At 39.3% G+C, this 12,786-nt stretch overlaps 1 protein-coding gene across 1 annotated transcript in view; it reads right to left on the reverse strand.

Annotated features, from left to right (window-relative positions):
• Positions 1–12,364, reverse strand: part of LOC139364513 (merozoite surface protein 9-like) — a 324,715-nt gene extending 312,351 nt beyond the window's left edge. The window contains exon 1 of the mRNA XM_071101303.1: positions 11,843–12,364. Within this exon, the coding sequence (XP_070957404.1) occupies positions 11,843–12,161 (319 nt within the window). The 5' untranslated portion in view covers positions 12,162–12,364. The remainder of the gene's footprint in view (positions 1–11,842) is intronic.
• Positions 12,365–12,786: the final 422 nt, after the last annotated feature.

Genomic DNA, 12,786 nt, shown 5'->3' on the forward strand with positions numbered 1-12,786 from the left:
GTCAGTTAAGAACAAATTCTTAATTACAATGATTGCCTACCAGGGGCAGAACAACATTTTTACCTTGTCAGCTCTAACCACTAGGCTACCTGCCGCCCTCTTGCATAACCAACGAGCACATATTTTAGTCCATCTTAGTATGAAAAACAGTATCAATTCAGTATATCTTCCACTATGTCAAAACAGTATCACTTTTCAACCAACCCAGTGCATTTGTTGAAACTGAAAAGTTTTTAAATCAACAATATGTCAAAGGATTCAACCTGTAAACTGAAACAAACAATTGGATCAAACAGATCAATACCACTGGACATTAGGTTTCATTCCGACCCTGCAGGGCTTAGATTAAGCCAGTACTAGTTAAACTAGGACATTTAAGTAGCTTTCCTGAACGTGGCTTAAATTAGGCAAAGTTAGTCGGAGACTGGAGAAGGTAAGTAAGCCTAAATGAGAACACCTGGGTTAATCCTGATTAGGTTCAGTATGAACACCTGGGTTAATCCTGATTAGGTTCAGTATGAACACCTGGGTTAATCCTGATTAGGTTCGGTATGAACACCTGGGTTAATCCTGATTAGGTTCAGTATGAACACCTGCTGTTGGTCTAATGGTGCCCATTAAAACCCGGAAAAGAAAACACCAATACTGGTGTGAATACTGAGATGAAACAATGGCAAAAATCATTTGTTTGTGTGAAAAAACGCTACCAAAACAAATGTTGTTAAAACATCCAGTTATTGAATGTAAAACCACACTGCTGCTACTGAGCAGTAGAACAAGCGGGTTGGGCTGCAATTAGCTGTGAATTCAATGGAAATGTGACCACAAGAAGAGTACAACAACTTTAGGTGAGATATCTGTATTATTATCAGTATTTCACATTTCTCATATTCATATTTTTTTGACATCACTTCTATTATTAAATTATATCTGCCTGTTATAGACTCTGTGGAAGAACCTTAAACTGACTTTAAAACGAGAAAGCAGAGATCAGAAGAGATCGATAAATTGGTTACTTCCGTTGGTAAATATATTCCACTGTCTGTGTCTTTATTCTTCTTCATTCTAAGGACCATATGAGTTTATTTGTTTTTTTTAACCGTGTTCTTTTTCCAGAAGAAGGAATGTTACTATGTAGTGAACAGGTTGTAAGAGCCAGTACACAGTGATGGTGGAATGTGAACAGGTTGTAAGAGCCAGTACACAGTGTGTAATGTGAACAGGTTGTAAGAGCCAGTACACAGTGAGGGTGTAATGTGAACAGGTTGTAAGAGCCAGTACACAGTGAGTGTGTTCCCTTCACATCTGCTATAACATCCCTGAGAGAAGATGCTGCCACCACCTTTCAGCAGAGAACAAAGAAGATGACAATGCATGAAACATTAACCAGATAATTTCATGAGAATAAAATGAAATATCTGAAGAACATATAATGAGAATTGGACAGGTTGAATTGGATATGAAGTTGGAAGAGAGAGTTATGATCCAACAAAGAGACAGTAATGAGACAACAGTGTTGACCAGCCATGGTGAACAATATATGTTAAAAATAATTGTTTTGTCATTTGGATATTCATGAGTGAGAGTATTTTAATCACCACAAACTACATTTTAAACCAGCATTGGTTTAGTCACTCATTTATTTTTGTTGCACACTATTTGTAATTTTAACAAACATTATCAAAGCAAAATTAAGCCATAATGAATAAATTCCATATTTAAATGCATCGATGAGATGCAGTTGAAGTGCTGCAGTGTGAAGCAACTCCATGTGCAATCCTCGTTGGTCATTGCCTGCCTCAGTCATGAGCATATCTACCTCAGTCATGGGTACATCTGCTTGATGCTGATCATGGGAGGATCAGAACAGCCATGCTGCTTCAGGTTGTGCGTGCAGCACAGTTGTAGCAAGTTGCAGCATCTTCTTGGCTTGAAACGAAGTGTATTGTGAAAACACTGGAATCTATTTTTCCATACTCCAAACATACGCTGGACCATCCCTCTCGAGTGGATATGAGCTCTGTTGTATCTTCGCTGCTCAGCTGTTGTGGGATTTATGTCTGGAGTGAATAAAAAGTTACTCTGATCATATAACTATGTAGTAACTATTAGTAGACCGTGTTACTATGTAGTAACTGTTAGACCATATTACTATGTAGTAACTATTAGTAGACCACATTACTATATAGTAACTTTGTAGTAACTGTTAGAACATATTACTATGTAGTAACTATTAGTAGACCATATTACTATGTAGTAACTATTAGTAGACCATGTTACTTTGTAGTAACTATTAGTAGACCATATTACTATATAGTAACTTTGTAGTAACTGTTAGAACATATTACTATGTAGTAACTATTATTAGACCATATTACTATGTAGTATCTATTAGTAGACCATGTTACTTTGTAGTAACTATTAGTAGACCATGTTACTTTGTAGTAACTATTAGTAGACCATATTACTATGTAGTAACTATTAGTAGACCATATGACTACGTAGTAACTATTAGTAGACCACATTACTATGTAGTAACTATTAGACCATATTACTATGTGGTAACTATTAGTAGACCACATTACTATGTAGTAACTATTAGTAGACCATATTACTATGTAGTAACTATTAGTAGACCACATTACTATGTAGTAACTATGTAGTAACTGTTAGACCATATTGCTATGTAGTAACTATTAGACCATATTACTATGTAGTAACTATTAATAGACCATATTACTATGTAGTAACTATTAGTAGACCATATTACTATGTAGTAACTATTAGTAGACCATGTTACTATGTAGTAACTGTTAGACCATATTACTATGTAGTAACTATTAGTAGACCACATTACTATGTAGTAACTATGTAGTAACTGTTAGACCATATTACTGTGTAGTAACTATTAGTAGACCATGTTACTAAGTAGTAACTATTAGTAAACCATGTTTCTCACCCTAATATCCACTGTCACCAAGAAGTTGTCCACTATGTTGTCCTCTCTGAAACTAAGACAAATGAAGAGTTGAGGGAAATCATTAAACCGTGAGTTGTACCTTTCCAACGGGCAACAATGTTTGAACTCTAAATGAGGAGTGCATCCACCCTGAACATTGATGGAAAACCAGTTGTTATGGTTATGGTACTCCTCAGCATCAGGAGTTGATGGTAAACCAGTTGTTATGGTTACGGTACTTCTCAGCATCAGGAGTTGATGTGTAAACCAGTTGTTATGGTTACGGTACTCCTCAGCATCAGGTGTTGATGGACACTTGATGGGAACATGACATCCATCTAACCAGCCAATCACTCCTGGGAAGTGCCCATATTCATAGAATTGAACTTTATAGTTGGCTTGACCAGCTGCATCAGAATCTTGATGTAAAGACTCCTCAGTTCACAAATGGCCCTGCAGACTTTGTGTACAATTAAACACACATTTGCTTCACTGGCACCACACAAATCACCAGTTCACAATGAAAGATTCCAGATGCCAAAAACCTGAAAGTGATCAGAACTTGGAGAGAATTGGGTGAAGGCCCACCACCGGGGGTGGTGTTTACCACTCCACCACATCTTCAGCAGGGTTAAACTGTTTTTCATATTAAGATGGACCAAGAAATGTGTTGCTTTTACACATATTTGTTCATTGGTTTGGCAAGAGTCTTGATTTGTCAGTCAATGAGTTCATTTGTTTGTTCAAATAAAATCAAGCTTTATTTATACAGCACATTTCAGACATGGATGGAACGTGATGGCTTCACATGAAAGAAACAATATTTAGTACACAACATACATGAGGATATAAAACAAGACTAACAACTGGAAGTCTAATGAGCATTCTAAGGAAATGCCATTGATTAAAATATAAAAAATTGGATGCAACATCCAACCCAAAATATACTTTTGTTTTACTACATTGTTTGTTATTACGTTCCCCAGCAGGAAAACCAGAAATGTCACTTAAATAGAAGAGGGAACTAACAAAGAGTCACTGACAGCAACCATGACACCCACTAAATCTGCCCAAGAAGAGGCAAACAGAAGAAAAACCCACAACAAACTTAAAGACAGGAGGCAAACCAAAAAGGTGGCTCAACTAAAAGGTGTTGACTCTCCACATTTATCAAGACAACTGGAGCACTGGGCCAGACACTCTTAAATAGAACCTGGACCAGCTCAGGTGAAACACCTTCCCACTAACGAGATGGACAAGCCAGCACAGGTGTAACACATACTGACTAACGAGGTGACACCAATCAGTGAGTCCTACGTGCTAACGAGCTATACGTGCTAACAAGCTATACGTGCTAACGAGCTATACGTGCTAAAGTCCAACCTCAAAGCATAAATGGAAAAACCAAAGCCTGTAACACCTTCCCCCTTAAGAAAGCAAATATATCCTATATTTTTGTTGGACAAGTTTGCTTACCACCAACAGAGAAAAACTTCAATTTCACATGAAAATCAACTACAATGCTTCACCTTCACCAATATAAACATGGTGTCTACTGGCTGTCAACAATTAAGAAAAAACAAGTATTTCTAAATATTAATATACAATCGTATTATTTTTTCTCCTTTTTCTTTCTATAGAATCCTAAAACTCTTTAGCTTCTAGAACTCGTCTTCCTAAAACTCATTAGCTTCTAGAACTCCTCTTCCTAAAACTCACTCGTTTCTAGAACTCTCCTTAATATCCGTACTATCTCGTCCCCTTGGAACGAGCCCAAACAAAACTCATCTCCAATACAGAAAAATGTGCAGTCAATACCACGGACATGTCTGATTTCAAGAGGAAACTCCTGCAATATCCGTAGTAACTTTCCACCTCACTGCAGAGCTTCTTTCTCTTTTCAGGGTTCAGTAGATAGGCATGTTGTTGGATCGGGGCCCAGTCCCCAATGTCATGCTCTAGTAAATTTGAGTTGGCACATCCGAGAATGAACCCTGATATTATAAAAGCAGGGCAACAATGTCAATATAATTGTACCCAAAAATGGTCAGTTGATTGCATAAATAATTATTAAATTGTAAATATTAAATATCAAAACCAAATGTACACCTCTTTGTTAATATTTATTGACAATAATTAACTGAATGGGGAGGCATGGAATAATAAAACATGTATCTTTTGTCAGGCTGGATGTTTGAAATATGAGGTGATTTGAGACATGCTTCTTCAGTAGTGGAATAAAGACAATTAGCATTTGAATGTTGTCACGAAATGCTGGGGTGATGTAGGATTGTTAAGAAATTGGATTATAGACTAATTTATTATATTGCGTCCATGTGTATAGGCTGCAAGTACATTGAAACTAAATCACTGATATCGATTAGGGGGCAAATCAGATTGTACGTGCTGTTGAAACTAACAACAAAAAAAAACATGGAAATAGGAGATATATTTTACCACCCTGGTTAGAGGACAACCTGGAGAAGACAGTCAGCTACATTTTGAGTTTATGGGTCCCCAACACTAAGAGAAACACAACACGTATTTGTCATCACTCATATTGCGCAAGAGAGGGGGGACATCATGTTAAAATTAACAGCTCAGAAACCACACAGAATCTGTGAATAATGTGTACATCACTGGTTAGAGGACAATTTCTAGAAAAGAGCTTGCTACATTTAAGTGCTGCATTTTGATTCAAGTGGGTCACTAACGTGGTAAGTATAACACAACTCTTTTTGTTACTCACTTTGTTAAATCATATAAATAGTACTCATTCATTTCAGAGCCTGGATTTTCCCCCTGAGGTTAATAGCCATATCATGTTTTAATCAATAGAACAGGGGGCAAACATTTAGGGTTCTACATTGTGACATCATTAAAATACTCCTACTACAATGTTAAAACATTCTACATTGTGACATTATTTCATTGATATCATGAAACAACTCGTTCATGTATGTATTGTCTGATGTTTTATCAGAGATCTTTTATCAGAGTATCTCTTCCCACATTGATCACAGCCATGAGGTTTCTCTCCTGTGTGTGTTCTCAGATGTACTATCAGAGTGTTTGGCTGAGTAAAACTCTTCCCACATTGATTACAGCTATAAGATTGCTCTGTGTGTGTTCGCTGATGTGTAGTCAGATAGTTAGATGCAACAAACCTCTTCCCACATTGATCACATCCATAAGGTTTCTCTCCGGTGTGTGCTCTTTGGTGCACTATCAGGCTGCCTGACTGAGTAAAACTCTTCCCACATTGATCACAGCCATAAGGTTTCTCTCCAGTGTGTATTCTCTGGTGTGATTTCAGGCTGCCGGACTGAGTAAAACTCTTCCCACATTGATCACAGCCATAAGGTTTATCTCCTGTGTGTGTTCTCTGGTGCACTAGCAGGTTGCCTGACTGAGCAAAACTCTTCCCACATTGATCACAGCTATAAGATTTCTCTCCAGTGTGAATTCTCAGGTGTCCTTGTAGTGAATTTAACCTTGAGTAATGTTTCCCACAGTAAGAGCAGCGGAAATTTTTCTCTCCTGTGTGAATTCTTTGGTGTACTTTTAGTGAATCTAATCTTGAGAAACTTTTCCCACAGTCAGAGCAGTGGTTAGGTTTCTCTCCTGTGTGTGTTCTCTGGTGCACTACCAGACAGCCTGACTGAGTAAAACTCTTCCCACATTGATCACAGCTATAAGGTTTCTCTCCTGTGTGAATTCTCTGGTGTACTTTTAGTGAATCTGAACATGAGTAACTCTTCCCACAGTAAAAACAGTGGTGAGATTTCTCTCCTGTGTGTACTCGCTGGTGTATTTTAAGTTCTGATGAAGATTTGCAACATTTCCCACAGACAGAGCAGCAGTGAGATTTCTTTCCTGTGGGTTTCTGCTGGTGTTTCTTGAGGTGTTCTGATGTGGAGAGACTCTTCTCTGCCTCGTCAGCATCATGATGTTGTTGAGGCTCCCGAGAGGATCCACGATAGTCTCGTCTCTCTCCTGTGTGAACGACAAAGTCAGACAGATGGTTAAAGGCCCAAAACAGCAGAAATACACTGTAAAAGGGGTTGCCAACAGCGATGCCATTTTGTACAACAATTGACGTCTGTAATGAATGTTAAAATGATTTGACAATCGTCTTAAAATGAGAAAGAAAAGTCATATTTTGTCTTAAGACAGTCAAGTGAGAAAGTCCTATTTTGTCTTATTTTCACATTAGTAGTAACATCGATGATTGCAGGCTAGAAGAAAGTTATTACAGTTGCTGATCCCCTAAGCAGTGTGCCAGAAGACTTTTGGTCTCCAATATAGGCCCCTTTCTGTGTTTAATAAAATTGCGGTACTAGGGCGATACGCACACAATCTGATTGCAGAAAAAATGGTGAGTGAAGATTTTAGTTTTTCACAATGTATTCTGAATATTACAGCACACTATCAGTGCAAGATCAGGAGTGCTACTCAAGGACACTCACATTAACTTCTTTGGGATAGGGGGCAGTATTTTCACGTCCGGATGAAAAGCGTGCCCAGAGTAAACTGCCTGCTACTCAGGCCCAGAAGCTAGGATATGCATATTATTAGTTGATTCGGATAGAAAACACTTTGAAGTTTCTAAAACTGTTTGAATGATGTCTGTGAGTATAACAGAACTCATATGGCAGGCGGAAACCTGAGAAAAATCCAATCAGCAAGTGGGAAATCTGGGGTTTGTAGTTTTTCAAGTGATTGCATATCCAATATCCAGTGTAAATGGGGTCAGATTGCACTTCCTATGGCTTCCACTAGATGTCTACAGTCTTTAGAAAGATGTTTCAGGCTTCTATTGTGAAAGGGGAGAGAATAAGACCACTCAGAGTTAGGGGCTCAGCTGAAAGCCATGAGTCGTTTATCGCTCGAGCTCCGTTGCCTTTCCTTTCTAATGACAACGGAATTGTCTGGTTGGAATATTATTGAAGATTTATGATTTAAAACTGGAACTGGATTAGTGAACTAAACGCCTGAAAAAAAGGAGGTATTTGGACATAAATTATGGACTTTATCGAACAAAACTGGGATTCTTGAGAGTGCATTCCGATGAAGATCATCAAAGGTAAGTGACTATTTATAACGCTATTTCTGACGTTTGTTGACTCCACAACTTGCCGGGTATCTGTATGGCTTGTTTTTGTGGCTGAGCGCTGTACTCAGATTATCGCATGGTGTGCTTTCGCGGGTAAAGCTTTTTTGAAATCTGACACAGCGGTTGCATTAAGGAGAAGTTTATCTTTAAGCTCTGTGTCTATTTACGAATTCACCAGTGGGGGAAACTCAGGGGGGTTCTCATAGGCTGACAGCAAAAAAAGCCTCCATTTACAGGTTGCTTATGAGTGCATTTCACACTACTTTGGATTATAATTGTAAGGCTTGCTTGAATGTCCTGTGTGTTATTGATGCAAATCAACTGCTTTATACTTAATATAAGTGTCGAACAAATTGGCCCATAACTTCACCTAACAACAACATAAATGACAGTATTGATTTGGGTGTTGTCAATAAAGTTAAGGTGACTCGGATAGAACCATTGGATTTAGCAAACTCAAATTATTTATAATTTCTGTGCCCATGAAAACTGTTTTCCCAGCGTAACATAGGGACACACTAAATGTTACGTGGTTAGAGTGCATTTCAGAGATCTGAATACAAAAAACTGTCCCACAGCAAGATTGAGTGTTTAAGTTGAAGTTCATCATATGACAAGCTTAACTTTATGACTATAACTACTGTTCCCTGAAGGAGGGAAACTATGTACAACTTACTATTAAATCCACGCCTTTCTGGAAGCCCCGCCTTTCCACAGGTGAAGAGCGTGAGGCTCGGGTTTATTCCTTCAATTTAATACCGCTCTTCAACGACCCAGGAAGGGGTGGGGCCAATCAGGTTTTGTAATTCATTTCCCTCCTTCAGGGAGCAGTAATTATAGTCATAAAGTTACACTCCCTTTCGGTCAGTCAACTTCGGTACAACATAATATGGGGAAATAAAATCATTCCCCATGCCGACCCAAACGGATACTAAATGAAACGACCCATGGCAGACCACCCAGACCTTACTTGGCAAGATACGTCAGTTTTGTCAATTTATTAATTGTCTTGTTTGAAACACTTCGGTCTATGTTGAGTAAGGACACACCTGATTACCCACATAGAAGTAGGACTAGTCTATCTGGCCTGCGCGCAAATGTAGACCTATAAATGTGCCCATTTGGGGATGTCTGGTAGTATTTCTGATTGTCTTAACGCTGCACCACTAATGAGTTGTGGAGGCTCTCAAAGCTAATTTTTCTTCACCTCAAACAGCAAGTAAACAAAGTCTAATCTAAATCAATTGCGAATGACAATAGTAAAAGATTTCCAGCTCTTACCCTTTCGATAACCACTCGGCATGAAAGGGAAAAATGTAGTGCTCTGATCCAGTGGAAATGTCATAAAATACCTGATTTTTCTTATCGTTTGCACAAATAGCCAACAGCTGTGTCTGTCCAGAACTCACTGGCGCGGGAAACTGAGGGTTGAGAATATGTTTAACAATGTCGCCAGCTTGTTATCCGAGTTTCCTGACCCAGTTGAGTTGATAGTTGATACAATGTTTCAAGTTTGTTGAAGACAGGCCATTTGAAGCCAATGTGATTTCTAGGATATTTATTTTTATCAGGATATTTTCTACCTGCAGGATGCAATGTTTTTATTTGTTGGCTTTATATAGGCAATTTTTTTTACATAGTTGGCAATGGCAATAAAAGTTACTTTTAGATTTCTAGAATTTTCATTTAGATTTAGATAGATTAATCACAGACAATAATTTTGAGATGCTATTATAAATTAAATGAAACTGTTCCACGAAAATGTGCATATGAAAATCTTAACTGGCACACAGATTAGCAGAAATGGTCAGATAAATTGGCACTCCAACTGGAAAAGGTTGCAGACTGCTGGTGTCGTCTATTAGTCTATCTGTAGACTATTAGTCTATTACTGCAAACTTCATGAGCAGAACGGCAGAATAACGAAGTCCAGCAGCAGAGTGGGACTCCCTCTGGTCGGGTTATGTTGACGACCGGCTCCCTCTGGTCAGGTTGTGTTGACGACCGGCTCCCTCTGGTCAGGTTGTGTTGACGAGCGGCTCCCTCTGGTCAGGTTGTGTTGACGAGCGGCTCCCTCTGGTCAGGTTGTGTTGACGAGCGGCTCCCTCTGGTCAGGTTGTGTTGACGAGCGGCTCCCTCTGGTCAGGTTGTGTTGACGAGCGGCTCCCTCTGGTCAGGTTGTGTTGACGACCGGCTCCCTCTGGTCAGGTTGTGTTGACGACCGGCTCCCTCTGGTCAGGTTGTGTTGACGAGCGGCTCCCTCTGGTCAGGTTGTGTTGACGAGCGGCTCCCTCTGGTCAGGTTGTGTTGACGAGCGGCTCCTTCTGGTCAGGTTGTGTTGACGAGCGGCTCCCTCTGGTCAGGTTGTGTTGACGACCGGCTCCCTCTGGTCAGGTTGTGTTGACGACCGGCTCCCTCTAGTTATGACTTCGAGTCATTTGTGTGTCTTAATTATTTAATCAAACAGAATGCTTAACCATGCAGAGCAAGGGGAACAACTACTCCAAGTCTCAGAGCGAGTGACGTTTGAAACGCTATTAGTGCATGCTAACTAGCTAGCCATTTCACTTCGGTTACACCAGCCTCATCTCGGGAGTTGATAGGCTTGAAGTCATAAACAGCGCAATGCTTGATGCACAACGAACAGCCGCTGGCAAAATGCACCAAAGTGCTGTTTGAATTAATGTTTACGCGCCTGCTTCTGCCTACCAGCGCTCAGTCAGATACTTAGATACTTGTACGCTCAGTCAGATTATATGCAACGCAGGACAAGTTAGATAATTTCTAGTAATATCATCAACCATGTGTAGTTAACTAGTTTAATGCTAGCTAGCAACTTACCTTGGCTTACTGCATTCACATAACAGGCAGGCTCCTTGTGGAATGCAACGAGAGGCAGGTCGTTATAGCGTTGGACTAGTTAACTGTAAGGTTGAAAATCTGTTGTTCTGCCCCTGAACGAGGCAGTTAACCCACCGTTCCTATGCCGTCATTGAAAATAAGAATTTGTTCGTAATTGACTTTCCTAGTTAAATAAATATGAAATAAAAGTGTAAAAAATATTCGGCCAAATCGGTATCCAACAATACCGATTTCCGATTGTTATGAAAACTTGAAAAAATGGGCCTAATTAATCGGCCATTCCGAAAAATCGGTCGACCTCTAGTTCAAACAATAACAAATCTGTCATTCCACCACTGTTTTGGTAATAAGATAATTATGGGGTTGGAGAATTGTAACTACAGAAGGACAGACCTATGGATACAAGGACTGACCATCCATGATATCAACATTATAGTTTTAACCATGTTGAGGCTATACAGTGTTAGTTTACATTGTTTCTAAACAGAGTAAAAAAAGCTTATTTGGGGATCTGATTGGGTACAACAGTTGAGCTAAGCTCATGAAGCATGTGTTATATTCTTCAAGAATCAATGGCTATAAGTAAATAATTTAAAAGTCACAATATTGATGTAGCAATTGCAGATTTTCGCTTTAACACCAAACATCAGTTCAACTGCAGAGTTCGTGCCTCTTTTTAAGACAATACTTAGTAGTGTTAATCAGGGAACGGTTTCTCAGAACCATCTTATGGCTAAATTCATCGTTAGAACCATTGGATGCCTTAAGATGCGTTTGGGAAACCGGGCCCAGATATCCGTGTTCTACACGTTACAGTGTAGCTTCAGCCATTCCTACAGAACAACATTAAAGTGTAGAACCCCTTTACTGCATATTGGTTCAACGACTGCAGAGACGGTACTTACTGGTGTTAAACAGATCTCCAACCTCCTCTTCCTCCTCCTTCTCCTCTTTCAATGTGACAGTCATGTTCCCCTCCTTCACTCCAAAAACTGCATCTTCCTCCTCTTCTTTTACTGTAACTTCCTCCTCCTCTTTCACTCTGAACGAGTATTCCTCTTCTTTCACTGAAATGTCTTTCTCTTCTTCTTTCACCGTAACAGCCTCACCCTCTACTTGTTTTTGTACTGTGACATCCTCCTCTTCCTCTTTCACGAGAGTTTCTCTCTCCGTCCAGCCGACGACCTCATCTTTATCAGGAGGAGAGTTGCTTAGTGAACTCATGATCGGAGATGTTAGCTAGCTAGCATTAGCGACTAGCCTAGTTCTAAGCTAACTTAGCAAACCAGCTAGCTGACAAACAACGTCAATATATAATTAAATGGGCCAACAAGTACATACGGCAGAAGTGTGTTTTCACACACAGCAACTAAAATACACAAAAACCGTGTAAAGAGCGTGAATGTTGTAGCTATGTTTGCTAGAAAGCTACGGAGGTGTCTGACTAGCTGTTGTTGTAGAAGAAGCTTCCCGTCCACTAGATCATACGTCACACTGGCAGCGTCTCCTGAACCTAAAAGACGTACATCGCCATCTGCTGACTGGAGTGGGCAACGCAGCTGAGGAACCAAACGTTTATTTTTCATTTATTTCACAAAAGTTTAGTAGTATATTAAGTCGTTTTTAATGAGTTAGAATTTAAAACAAACTTTACACCCACTACATATTTGCATTGAACCATACTTCTGACATGGATCATTTTGACCCCAGAGGCATATCTTTTATCATAGCCAAAAATGTGGTTAATTCAATTGTTTCAAATTTCCATGACTTTGTCAATCAACTTGTTCTTAATAAATCTAAATAATGGTTTAGTGTTTATGTATCAATATGGACTTTTAACAAATTC

Source organism: Oncorhynchus clarkii, chromosome 13, assembly GCF_045791955.1.
Source record: "Oncorhynchus clarkii lewisi isolate Uvic-CL-2024 chromosome 13, UVic_Ocla_1.0, whole genome shotgun sequence".
NCBI classification, from domain to species: Eukaryota; Metazoa; Chordata; class Actinopteri; order Salmoniformes; family Salmonidae; genus Oncorhynchus; species Oncorhynchus clarkii.